The following is a 13,830-nucleotide window of genomic DNA, read 5'->3' on the forward strand; positions in this document are numbered from 1 at the left end:
GCCAAACAGCTCGCTGCACCCGCACTGCGAGGGGGACCCAAGTTCCCATCAGCAAAAAAACGTGGGTTTGCTATCCTGGCTCCAAAATGGTGGAATGAGCACCCCATTGAAATCAGGACAGCAGATAGCTTACACATCTTCCGGCGCAGACTGAAAACTCATCTCTTTCGACTCCACTTCGAGCGATAGAAATACTAACAAAGCACTTATATACTAATAAAGGGCTGGCTTATCTAAAGCCAGTTGAGTAGCACTTGAAATGTTTGGCTCTATGAAACCTGATGTACTTATATGATTCTGTTTTCTTCAAGTTGTATCTTCCTGGTCGAATGCACTTATTGTAAGTCGCAGTTGGATAAAAGCGTCAGCTAAATGCAATGTAATGTAATGTAATTTTGAAGCAAATATCTCACACTGATAATCCTGATGGAAAAGCACGACTAAAATGTTGTTAAGTCTAACGGAGACATTTTCAGATACAATATCTGACATGTCTCAAACTTCCGCCGCCTCACCTGTCACCTTTGTCCCAGCGAATAACTTCTGTCAGCTGTCAACAACACAACAACAAAAAAGGCTTTTATCACAATGTTTTTGCAGTACGCTTGTCTTGATAAGAATCATAGAGGTGTCTCCCTGAATACAGTGCAACACTTAAATAAACACTTCAAACACGCACAAATATGCTTTTTTCCCCCCTCCATGTATCTGCTTTTGTTCGAGGGCATTCGCACTTTGTATGGCCTACATGCCGCCGGCTCCGGTGAGGATCCTGAGCAGACAGGACATTCGTCATACTCTTCTCTGTCCTCTTTATGTGCACACAGACTTCACAGATCTCATGGCAGAATGACAGGGTATATAATATCGCTGCTGCAGAGGACAGCAGCACAGATCTGCCACTGGAGGACACAACCTGCAGGCCATCCTGACCTCTCCCCCCCTATTTTGGTTCTTGGCTCTGGCTGTGAAGCTTAACCTGTGTGTCCTCCATGATCATCTGCAGTGCTGTTCCCCAGCAGCTGTCTTTACAATGAGAGTAAATATGGGATTATCTTGTAACAGACACGGTAATTCTCCATCTGTAGTTTTAATTTGAATGGTTTCACTTTGAGGGTTTTCTGAATATCCTAATTACATTACATGACTCCATTCTTGATCAGTATTCTCTGCAGTTACTTTCAGTGGATGTGTTTTCTCGTGTACTCACACACAGGTAGGTTCAGCCTGCTGGTGGTGTTCAGTCAGGGAGGGTAACGTTCTGGTACAAAAGAACAACCGGAATTTACAGAGCGCCACTGCCCCCCTGTGGTCTGCAGTGAGACATCATGAGAGACCTCCAGAGCCATAAATGGTAACTTTTCTCAGTCACTTTTCCAGACAGATTTACATTTACCCATAGCCATTCTAAAAATACTGACGCAAATCATAAATACGTGACACTCCTCTCAATATTTCACATGATGCCACCTGTATGGTTTTGTTTCAATATTAAGTTATTTTTCACATTTTGGTTGTTTAATTCTAAAACAAGTATTATGTTCATATTTAATGACTTACTACATAATGTATATACTATGTTATAATGCATCTTCCTTAAGCCTCTTCTGTTTTTTATCCATTCGATTAATACAACTGTTTGAATTGAAAACATATAAATCACAGATACGACAGGCAACACATTTATTTAATTGTTAAGTTAACACAGTTTGACTATCAATAAAAAATAAGAAAAAAATCTGAACGTATTAAAAAATATTCATTACAAATATAAATAGAACAAACAAAACATGAGACATTTGTAAAAAAAATTGTATAACAACTCATGTCATAAATGTACTTGTTGTTTAAGTTGTTAAAGTTAAAGTTATGTGATTCTTGATACTCATTATGGCTTCATGTTATATTTATAGACTAATTATGCAGATTAAGTGATGTCATTAACGTTATAAATAAGGATTGTATATTATATTATGCTGCAATTCAAATAATTAACTAAATATGATAGTGATTAACTTCTTATGTTTAGATTTGTTCAATTACTTGTTATATATTAGGATGTGATGCTGCAAGTAATTATATTGTTATGTTTTGAGGATGCTGAGTTTTGAAAAACAGGAATTGTCTTTTGTGTGGAGCTGGGACAGCCAGGGAGTAATATGTCACAGCAGCAGACTCTGGAAGGAATTAAAGAGAGGGCTCAGTTTGTCTTCACCATAATTCTCTCTGTCCCTCGCTTTCTGCCTCCTCACCAGTGTTGGAGAACATCAACAGTTGTGTCCCTTGGTGGTTGTTTCCTTGCCTTTCTCTTTCCCTGATTAGCATGTGCGTCATGGCAAGGCAACACATGTGCTCTCACAGCAACAAAAGACCTAAAGCTAATTGACAGGACCTGCATGTGAGATCACTTCAAAAACATCATCAAAGAAAACAATTGCACGTAGTCCATCTCAGTCTCCCTGAATTAGAAAATGATAATGCTTTGAGGCTTTGCCCACAAAACAGCGTCCTCCCTGCTCTATTATCATGAGCCTGCAGCTCTCTCATGACACACAAATATTCACAAAATATCTCAGTAAACATCTGTGTAGGTGTGCCCCGGCGTCAATATTATTTTTAGATTTGTCAGTGAAAAGCCAAATATGATAAATGTGAGTCGACAGAAATGACACACCGACACTGCATCCAAACAAACATTGTTTGTTTGTCGGATGCAAAAGGGATTTTAGGAAAAGGTTGGCCACAGTATGATGCATCCATAAGGGAAACATTTTCTCCCCATACTTTATTTTTCTTTTATGGCTGTCACTGATTTGGACCATCCCCAAACCCTTAGGAGGGCTATAGCTAAATGCCAACTCTGAAGAGAGAATACGGTGTTTGGAATATTGCCTTCATACGTTTGTCAAAAGGGAATCTGAATCAAAGATAATGTCTGTATTTTCGACTGAGTCCTTTGGGAGAACTGCGCCCCCACTAGGGTTGAAAGAGAGTCTGATAACTGTTTCCGTGGCCTAGAATTAGCATTTCACTTTTTACTGTGTTGAAAATAAAGTTCCATTTCGGACTTTTTTGTGTTGTGCAGAGAGATGAAAGATTTAAGTAGTGAAAAATGTCACTTTCTTTTCAATAGCAGATTGTAACACCTGTTTCTTCTGAGAATTTGTAGCACAAGCATTCTCATCTTTGTCTCCCAACGGTTGACTTTATTCTGCTGCACAAGAAATGAGAGTGCTCCCTATTTCATTAAGTAGATCAGTTCTTCCGCTATCAATGTGAGGAGGTGGATTTATTTATATATAGCCGATATAAGATTTATTCATACTGTGAACCCTTGGTGTTATTATAAGTCCTTGGTTATATTCATACATTTTTCTCCAGTATTTAGTCTGAAAGTCGCTCAAGGCCATGAAAGGGATGTTCAATAAGCCTAACAATGTTTTCAACTAATCCAAAAATGTGCATTTCTCTGCAAAAATGTGCTAAGCTCTACCTTGCAATAGGTACACCATTTATTTAATTTATTATTAACTTCTTTCAGTCATCTTTTTGTAAATCAATCCTTTGAGAAGTAAACTAAAGTAGAATATCCAGCACAGAAAAAAATCTCACCAGTACTGAAATGCCCGAGGAAAACAGACTTTCTTCTCTCATTGATTTAACTTTCAACTCTGAGAAGTTAAACTCTGCAGCACTACTTGACAAGCTTTTTTTTCTTCATATATATAAAATGGGATCTGAATGGCATATTATGGACACACACTATTATAATTGTTTTCCTGTGAGAACATATAATGAGGCCTATAGTGTCAAGAAGTCATCACAACATTGCAGTATGTCGCTGCTGTTGATGGTAGCAGCAGCATCATCAGCATGAGCCATATGTTTAGCAGGCTGTTAATCAGAGCTGCCGCTGAAAAAAAGCAGAGCAGCCAAGCAGTCATTTACAATTAAAACGTTTGATGTTAAAAGGCTTTCAAAAATTCGGACACTGATTAAATATCGCTGTAATACTTTTTTTATAACTAGATGTTATATGTGCTTGGGCATATGTATTATGATCATCATGAGATACACTAAATGATAAATACCCCTATGATCTGGAAAACACCTATGTAGTCCAACATGGAGGGACTAGGAAAGAGCTCATTAACCCAGGTCATTAGGGTAAACTCTGACCTCTGTACATCCTTGGCCTTGTGTAGGTAAATTATCTCCTGTAAATCCTCCGTCCACCCTGCTTAATGATTTGCATCTTTGCACTCAAGTGTGAACACAATGTCATTATAGGGCCTTTCTTACAATTGTGACATATGTACATGTTTAAATACTGAAAAATTGCACAGCCCATAGACATGCTAACAGACATGTCAATACATTTAGCCCACTGTAAAACCGAATGAGTAGGCTATAGGCCTACTTTATATTATTTACATTTTTTAACCTTATTTTACTTTTTATAATTTAGGCTGTTATACATTTGGCACTTTTAGAACAGCCCTACGTTTACAAATTAACAGAAAATAACTTTTGAACTGACTCAAAATATTATACTAAACTGTGACATTTAATCGTTATTCTTGTTTTGGTCAAACGAGTCTCATCTCCAGTAGCCTAAGTTTTTCAATGTTGGTGTTGGTACTCTTTCATAAAGAAATGTAAATTAAACGTTTTTCTATTCAGGTTTCACGTTTTTTCATTGTTTATACATTATCCTTTATGATATCGATTACATGTTTTACATTAGTAGTGATGTCTAGATAAATGAGTTTTACTTTGAAAAGCACAACCGGAGGTACATTTAGCTTTTTTCGACTTGCTGTCAAGCGGCTCCCAAATTCGCTCAACTTTCTTTCTTTAAATAGCGAAGTAACTCTTTTTTGTCGTAACAACATTACCCTTCGCATTGTATCTGACCTGTGGGTTATTTGACAACAACGTGTTAATCTTATATATTAACCATAATATCCTACTTCCTGTAATTGAAACTAACTTCTCGGGCTAGCGTTAGCTGAGTTAGCAGACCTCTCCATGGCCCCTCTCCGGGTCCTATGTATTCACGGTTACCGGCAGAACGGCAGCTCGTTCCGGGAGAAGACGGGAGCTCTGCGGAAGCTGCTGAAGAAACACGTGGAGCTCGTTTACATGAGCGCACCGCACAGTGTGCAGCAAGCCAGCAGTGAAGGTGAGTTATCATCTGCCTCCAACCAAAACACCGTGTAGGTGTTGGTAGAAGAAGCTAGTTGAGTTAAAGTTCAGAGGTTTACATGACGAGCCTGTTTTCACTTGCTGTTAAAGAGTATTCTACAATGAACCCTAATGAACATAGTTATACATGAGGCATAATAATAATAATAATAATAATAATAATAATAATGCAAAGGGAGAGCCAAATAAAAAGCAGATGAATAAAGTAAGTGATAGGCCTATACAGAGAACATTGCTATATGTTTCATCCATTATGCATACATTATTAGATACAACAAGTAGGACAATCTATTACAAGACAATTCTTTAATGCATCGACCTCCACCTTGGCTTAAATCATCTGGCTTTTATGCAAACCATTGTAAAGTTTTGCATAAGTTTTGCATCACATATTTAACTTGTTTCATGAGCTGCACAAGTTTGAGTTTAAGTTCTAATTCCAAGATTCATTTACAGAGGATAAATACAATTCCTGTCCACACTTGGTCCAATTTCTTTGAATTATAATAATTGAACGCAGCAGAATAACCACTTTCTTCTTATCTACTATCAAAAGCTCCAGAGAAGGAAAATGGTCCAGGTCCTGGACCCGGAGGGGACGAGGACTCTAGGGGTTGGTGGTTTTCTGACGTCCAGGCTCGGAGTTTCAGCGCTCAGCAGCAGTGTGAGGAGAGCCTGGGACTGGATGACAGCGTGGCGGCTGTGAGAGAAGCTGTGAAGGTCCAGGGTCCATTTGACGGCATCCTGGGCTTCAGTCAGGGAGCAGCTTTTGTAGCCATGTTGTGCTCTCTTCAGGAGCACAAACTGGAGCCAGATTTCAGCTTCCACTTTGCCGTCCTTGTCGCTGGTTTCCCAAGTGCATGTAAGGAACACCAACAATTCTACAACCCTCCCCTCCAGATCCCCTCCCTGCATGTGTTTGGACTGGAAGACCGAGTCATCCCTGACTGCATGAGCAGGGAGCTCCTTCCCTCCTTCCAAGACCCTCAGGTCCTCACTCATCCTGGTGGTCATTTTGTTCCTGCTGCGTCCGCCCACAGACAAGCCTACCAGGACTTTCTCAAGAGATTCCAGTGAGCAACGACGTCACAGAAACCCAGGTGCTGAATAAATGAATGGCTGTGAATTCAACTCAAGAATGTTGATTATTTAATGATCAGAAAAGTCTTGTGATAATTGATTCCAGATGCGCGCTGGGCCTTAATGCCAAGTTCAAACTCATGACCACGATACTTTGGAAGTACTTCTGATCTAATCATTTCTGCTGTCTTTGTCAGGTAAAATGTCTTGTAACAGACAAATAAATTAAGTGACAATTGTTTATTTATTGTATTCTGGTCTCTGTCTCCTTTGTGGGTGGTGTAATTAATTTAAAGACTCATTTATTGAGACTTTATTGCTTGAGTTGTTACTAATGCATGACGTCAATTTGTGATGGCGGAAAACAAAAGTGTAACTAAGAGCATTTATAGTGACTTTGTTCCAGTAGTGCCATATGGGACCAATCCGGCAAGTTCAGTAATGTGTTTTGGGAACTAGATGTATCAGCGTATTGATAAAATGACTCACTTTACAGGAATATACACAAATGTATTTTCCATTAGTTTTTGCCATTCTGCATATTCCATATTCTCCACACATTCTCCCCTTTTAGAAAAACAACACCACACCAGAAGAGGGCTGAAATATGTATGTTCTCATGATTGAGAAAAGTTATGACAGGAATTTTATATCAGAGGCAGAGCCACAGTGGAAACCTTGAATCAAGTAACGTGTTGCATAACAGATCCTTGCACGCTGCTCTACTTGTGCAGTACTGTAACATTCCTTGGACAATTTAACCAAATGAAAATGTTGGATTCTTAAACATATCAATGTGGTTACCGAGTCATTTTCCCCCCATGTTGAAGTTACATATGAGCATTACATATCTATCAGCTGTGGTGAAGCATCTCAATGATTGGTTTAGCTGTTTTGCTTACAGGGATGCATGAAGGTGTTCCCTCATCTGGGAGTTACAGGTTTATGCACTCACTCAAATGCACAGAGTTCAGGGACGTGCTGTTCTTTTATAGCTGAAGCATGTGCACCTCAGACTGCACTCATCCGATTGTTTCCAGATGTGTGCGCTCTCCTTCCTACCTCTTTCTATCCCTCTGTCCCTTTCATCTCCCATTGGCATACCTCAATTCGAACTCTCCTCAACATCCGCCTCCTTTTCACATCTTGTATGTCATCAGCTTTAAGTGAAATACCTTATTTCATGTCTGCTATTATGAAATGGCAACACATATTTGTCTAGACAAAAAAATTACAAAACGGTGGTTTGTTATTTGCCTTGCTGAGATCACATTCCACTCTTAACAACTTATAGTGAGGATCAACTTCTTACTTTCTGTCTTGATATGTATAATGGTACCTGTTCAAACACCTCCCGTACACTCACACATGCTTACATCATAGCTATGTGGTCTCGTTTCACCGTCACAACTCTCACTCATTGTCTCCTGCGCTCCCCTGTGGCCCTTGTGTCCCTCCAAGACCTCACAGCAGAAACACTCAAACACATGGTTTTGATAACGAGTAGAGACGAATGGAGAGAGTGAGCGAACGAGGGAAACAGTGAAAGAAAAACACAGAGGGTCACTCTTGCCAGTAAGTTTTACAACAGAGCCGTGACTCCCTTCTCAGGAATCCATCCCCCTGTTGCACAACAACCGGGAAATAATGGAATGGGAGACAGATGAGGGTGGAGTTATCCTCTCTGCCTCCCTCTCTCCCCCTCTGGCTGTTGTGGTTAAAAAGTGAGAGTAAGGGTACTTTAAAGTGTTCGCCTGCGATTAAAAGGATCACTTTTTTCCCCTCTTCCCCCCCTGGAGTACAGGGGATGGAGCAGAGGGCAAAGGGGGTGTGTCAGAGCACAGATGGGCTTTATTTTGATTATGGAGCATTTGTTGTTATGGGAGACGGAAGGAGGGGAGGGGCCACGAGTTGAGTGTGTCTATATAAGACTTGCACTCAAACTCCGAAGAGCCTGGTCATCCCACGGCCCAGACTCGTCCAGACAAAGTTGACCAACTTGTGACTATCGCTTCCACTACTGACAGCTCCCACTGGAATAATCTCTGACATTCATCAGTGGATTTGAGATCACCTGCTGGCCTACCATTTTTGGATTTACCTGCATTTTCACCTCGTTTTTTGTGTATGTCGTTCGGTAATCTACCATCTTCTGATACCATGGACCTGATGAAGACAGAGTGACTGTTGTGTCATTTTGAATTTTAACCCGCTATTTCACACCTGTACAAATTGAATCAACGCATGTCTGCATGTGTGTGTTCCTGTGGAGTTAAATTGTTATGCTGTTGCAGATGGATGTGATGTAACATCATGTTGGAGGTTTTCCAGAGGTATGGCTTGTGTTCAGTATCACATGGGTTAAGGCAGGCCTCTCTTTTTCCTGTGTGTGTGGGATGGTGTGTTTGTCTGCGACTAGTGCATGGGCTCCTGCATAGAACAATGAATGTGAAAGCTGGTAAGATATGCAGCGTGTTTGACGTGTGTTGACATATTAAAGAGGGAACAAGGGGAGTATATTTAGCGGTGTCAGTCTAATCGCTATTTAAAGAATGCACAAAGGCATGAAAGTCAGCTGATGGTAGCTAATGACATGAAACTACACAGTGAATAAATCTATGCTGCAGTGTTAATGTGATATCTTTGCCCAGACAGTGGGTAGAGGGGGTGTGAGTGTGTGTTCATGCGTGGCTGTGTATCTCCATATGGGTGTGATTTGTTATTTCATACTTGTATACTGACACACATCTTGTTTCGCTCTACTTGGTGTTTTTTTTTGTGTTCATGTGGACAAAAAAGTACTTTAGTTTGTGCCAAAACTTGTCTGGTTGTGGTCTCCGTCCAGTCATCAAATGTAACGTTATCTCTTTCTGTCTTTCCTACTGATTTAAGACAGACAACTTATTGGAAGGTCCTTCCACCTGGAAAAATGTCCTTAAAAGTCATCTTTTTGATATCCTGCAACATCCTGCATGTGATCTGAACCAGCTCAATGTGGGTGTGTCCGGTCAAAGTTTTTATACAATACATAACTTTGCTCAGGAGCGGTGTCCAGGTTGCCTGAGGAGGTGAAGAGGTGACCTGAGGACACAGCTCAGGCTGTCTGAAGTTAGGGCAGCGACCGTTTGATATATGATGTCATCCGTAGTCTTTTTTCTGCTTGTGTGCTTTTAGGACTTTTTTTAGAGGCTGTGGCTGCCGGGCCCTGGCGAGGACAGCTGTGGTTCGGCTGTACTTAAAGTTGCCTAACGGACACTACTGGGGTAAATATTAGTCACTGTGACCATGGAGGAGGGCTGTGGTAGAGTCTAGATTAGAGGGAGAGAGAGAAAGAGGCATGTCTTGGCTCTCATATCCCCCAGAATATGTGAATGCTGTTGCACAATCATGTTTGGTTTCAGAAAACGATCAAGAATTTGAAGGCGGAAAAGGGATGTTTTAAATTTGCTATCAAGAGCCTTTGCTCTGTTTGTGTAGCACAATATTACCAGAGGATCACGATGCAGACCTAAAAAAGTTAAACAAGAATACCATCGAATCAGAATTCCTACTTAAGTAATGACCATCAGAGATTGCGTGTGTGTTTGCGTCAGATAACTTGACTTCTCAGCCCTGAACAGTAAGAGTTTATGTGCTGTTGTTAATCTGTCAGCACATGAGCTTTTACGGTGCAGGGAAGCAGACGACCAACATCTTTGTTTATCTTTTCTTTCCTTGTCTTTAGTCCCTCAGCACACAGCAATATCTTACCACTTCTAAATATCACAGATAAGTGATGGCAGAGTGGATTAAAAGTATTTTGTGCATGAATTTCTTTAATTTGTAGGTAATATGCTTTGTGACCCGTAGTGATAACTTGACATGCCTCATTCGATTGTATCACTCTAAAGGTGTGAATTGGCATGTTCTTATGTCATGAAAAACTTTTTTTGGAACCATTCTCTATGTGCTAATTGTCTTCCTGCGTCACCATAATAAGCTGACAACATGAACCTTTAGTTTTACTTCATCTCAAATGTATAGGACATCTGAAAGTTTAGAAAGCTCAAATTTAAACGTGTTGTTCAGACCTTAAATAACACCACCATCTGTTGCATCAATGACTGAACACAACTCATTATTGAAAGGCAGCAAATATTCACAAAACACTGAGAAAATGTTTAATTTGTTATTGTATTTTATTTGTATTTAATCAGGCACAGGTGTTGCTCTAAAATGTTTCAGCTAGAATAAAGTTGAGTAGCTATTTTCTGTGACAGTTGGCAGAGACACATCTTGACCTGCAGAGGGCAGACTAGCTCTGGATATCATAGAGTAGTGCTTGAAAGTGAGTGGGCCAAGGACTAGTGCATTCTTTGTGTGTGAGTGTTTGTTGTGAACATGGTGAAGGTGTGTATCTGCATCTGATTGAAGCCTAATGTGTGGTTTATCTCTGTATGCAGGTTACATAGTTTGGAGGTTTCAGTGTGTGCTCTTTGCATTAATTACTGTTCTCAATGTGTAAACCATAAAGAAACACTTCCAACACATGTATACATAATAAAGTAAGAGTGAAAAGCATATGTGTCATTGCGTGCTTATTTGGTAAACTTTCTATCAAAGTGCGTCCATCATGTTTATCCTTGTTTGTTTTTTCTATCATAGGAATTGTGCAGAAAAGTCAGTTTGACAACTGTACATGAATGGCTGAGTGATCTCTGACCTTTCTAAATGAGAGGTGAATTCAAACATTAAAAACAAATGCAAACATCATTTTTAACTGTTACTTAACTTATTTTATTTCCTTTTTCCTCCCGGGTGTCACCTGCCCCTAACGACCATGGCTGTAGACTGTTACCATGGTGCTGTTGCTAGAGTAACAATCTAAAGCCACGGTCGCCATGGAGACAGCAGGTTGGAGGAGGAGCTGGTGTTGGCATGGTAACTGGAAACTGCAAGGTCTCATTGGTTTGAGTGTGAACATTACGCACTTACATGGTGTAGGACTCCCCCAATGCAAGCCCACACAGGTTTCCTTCCTCAGCAGGGGAGAGAGGGAAAGAACCTCTAACACACAAAGTGTACTGAACAGTTTTCCATGGTGATTTCATTCCCTTTAGGTTGACGTCACTACGGCATGGCTGCATGTTCATGTTGTCTTGAGCTTGGTGTTTGGTGCATTCATTGCCAGGCTTCAGTAGCCATGACTGTAGACTGTTACTGTACTGCGACGCTGTATAAGCAGTAAGCAGTCTAAAGCCAAGGTGCTGATGCTCTGGCCAAGTCAGGAGGACGGGAGAAGGTGAGAAAACACTTCACGAAACCTGCATCAGCAAAAACAGGAGAGGATATTGGTAAAACAGTCTTGAATAACACCTCACACAATTCCCAAGAGGTGAAAGCTGATCAATACAGCCCTCAGTGGCCAGGGGTATCCCAGTGACCTACATAGTAATCACAGGCAGACTGCACTGAGGAAGATGATGAATCATTTAATTACTTTTTTAAATAAAATGTATTTGTTTTTGGTCCATTTCTGCATGTGCAGTCACTTTACAACAAAACCTGTTGCTTACTAAAACGTGAGGTGAAGACTTTCCTAAATTGACTTTAACTGCTATGCTCTGAACTGGGACAGAATGTAAAATAAGAATTTATTTTATATATATATTTTTTTTTTATATCAAATATCTTATGTAACTTAAAGTCTCAATCCTGGTCTCGTACCAAAGAATAATGTGAGGGGAAAAAACATGGCTGTAGTTATGTAAGACTAAGTCTAAAAACAATGTATTTAACCATGGTTATGTTTTTTTAAAGATGACTGGAACTGAATGCAGGCAATCAGAAATAATGTTTCAAACAATCAATGAATCCTCTTACTCTCACTGAACGGCCTGTCAAGCAAATGTTAAGCATGTAATGTGTTAACATTTATAAAATGTCAACAAATAAAATAAAATGTTTTAGCTAATTTTTAAACTAATATAATTTAGACACATGCATTTAAAAAAGCTAATGCATTAGGCATCATCCGCCTACTGTTTTCCTGTCTGCCCTGACCTATTTAGTGTTGATGTATGCAAGTGTGTGTCAATGGGGAAAAAAGGGAGAGGGAGAGAGAGAACTAACTTTGAGTTATGCAAGAAGAGGAACTTTTTTTTTGTATAATTGCCCCCTTTAACTTGAAAATAGCTGATTTTATATGCTGATTACTCATTTCAAATCACTGGTCAAGTGCAGGGGGCGTTTCAAAGCTATATCATGTTAAACAGTTTAACCGCTAACTCTGAAAGAACTAGGACATTAACTTACAACAGCAAATCATGTATGTCTACCACCAGAACACTATAACCATTCAAAGGACATTTCATAAACAAAGCTAAATGTCATCTCGACAACCACATGTATTGTTAAACCAGAGTTATATCCTTGAATAAGCTCGATGTCTCTTGTTAATACGGGTGTTTCTGCAACATGTTCCCTCTCATCTGTGTTTCAGCACCGCAGCACTGGGACAGCGACACAGCGGCTCTGTGGCTCGGCGCTGTCCGCCGTGCTGAAGCGGAGAACGATTCGAATCTCTTTCAAATACAAGTAGCCATAACCATATATTACATCTATGTAATACAACTCTAAAAGTTTTTCTCTCACTACAAAGTTTAGCCTTGGTTTCTTAATGGAACAGGCTCTGCAGTCTCTCATTATAGAATAGATGTTTGTCAGGTGACGAGCGCCGTCACGCTCTCACTGCTCTGCAAGAGGGGCACGAGTATATGACGTCACGTCTGAGCCATCCAATCGGCGCTATTCCAATTCTGCCGCCTGGCTTATCAGAGTGCGTGGGCAGTGGCTTGGTCTGGCTCGGTTTCTATGGCACCGGGAGAAACTGCTCGGCGAGCGTCCAGTGAAATAAGCAAGTAATGAGAAAAAGTGAGCTGTGAACTTGTGCCTGGAGCCTGTTGGATTTTCACTCTTTTCTTTGTATTTTATTAATAAAAAAGGCTCATAATAAGAAAAGAAAAAACTATAATTTCTTAAGACCCAGCATCAGGCTGTTTTATGATATTAAGCGATGAACAAGGTTTATAAAAAGGCTGCTCTGGATGAATACACAATATTGTATCATAACAGGTGTTCAACTATATATTCTCTATAATCTAGAGTCTAGATCATTTATTGTACTACAGTATCTCAGGTCTCTTTCTTAACATTGCCTGATCAAAGTCAGTGCAACAGTAGCAACAACAACGAGTTGTGAATGAACAAGGGCTTTCATTGACTCGCTCCACCCACTCCTCCCTCATGTTGTCCGCGCACGAGCCTCTCACATTGCGCATTCACACCCACGCACGCCAGAGGATCACACTGCAGTGTGCGCGTGCGTGCGTGCCTGCTATGACTTTAAATGGGTTATAGTAGGTGACTGCGCATCATCTGCAAAGTGCGCAAGAGTGACGCAGGGCTGACTTCACTGCCTGACGACGTCATAGAACTGAGACTGAAAAAAGTTAAAGGAAACGCCGACCGGAAGCGAATGAAGGGGAGGGAGGGGAGAAGGGG

The 13,830-nt window shown here is 40.4% G+C and overlaps 2 protein-coding genes across 2 annotated transcripts in view; one reads left to right on the forward strand and one right to left on the reverse strand.

The window, feature by feature from the left end:
* rtn4rl1a (reticulon 4 receptor-like 1a) overlaps positions 1-13,830 on the reverse strand; it is a 202,686-nt gene that overhangs the window by 77,569 nt on the left and 111,287 nt on the right. The window lies entirely within an intron of this gene.
* ovca2 (OVCA2 serine hydrolase domain containing) lies at positions 4,788-6,529 on the forward strand. The gene is made up of 2 exons (XM_010778152.1): positions 4,788-5,185; positions 5,765-6,529. The coding sequence occupies exons 1-2, from the start codon at positions 5,032-5,034 to the stop codon at positions 6,283-6,285; spliced, it is 675 nt and encodes a 224-aa protein (XP_010776454.1). The 5' UTR covers positions 4,788-5,031; the 3' UTR covers positions 6,286-6,529.

Source organism: Notothenia coriiceps, unplaced genomic scaffold (genome assembly GCF_000735185.1).
Source record: "Notothenia coriiceps isolate Sejong01 unplaced genomic scaffold, NC01 NC01_scaffold00018999, whole genome shotgun sequence".
In the NCBI taxonomy this organism is placed as follows: domain Eukaryota; kingdom Metazoa; phylum Chordata; class Actinopteri; order Perciformes; family Nototheniidae; genus Notothenia; species Notothenia coriiceps.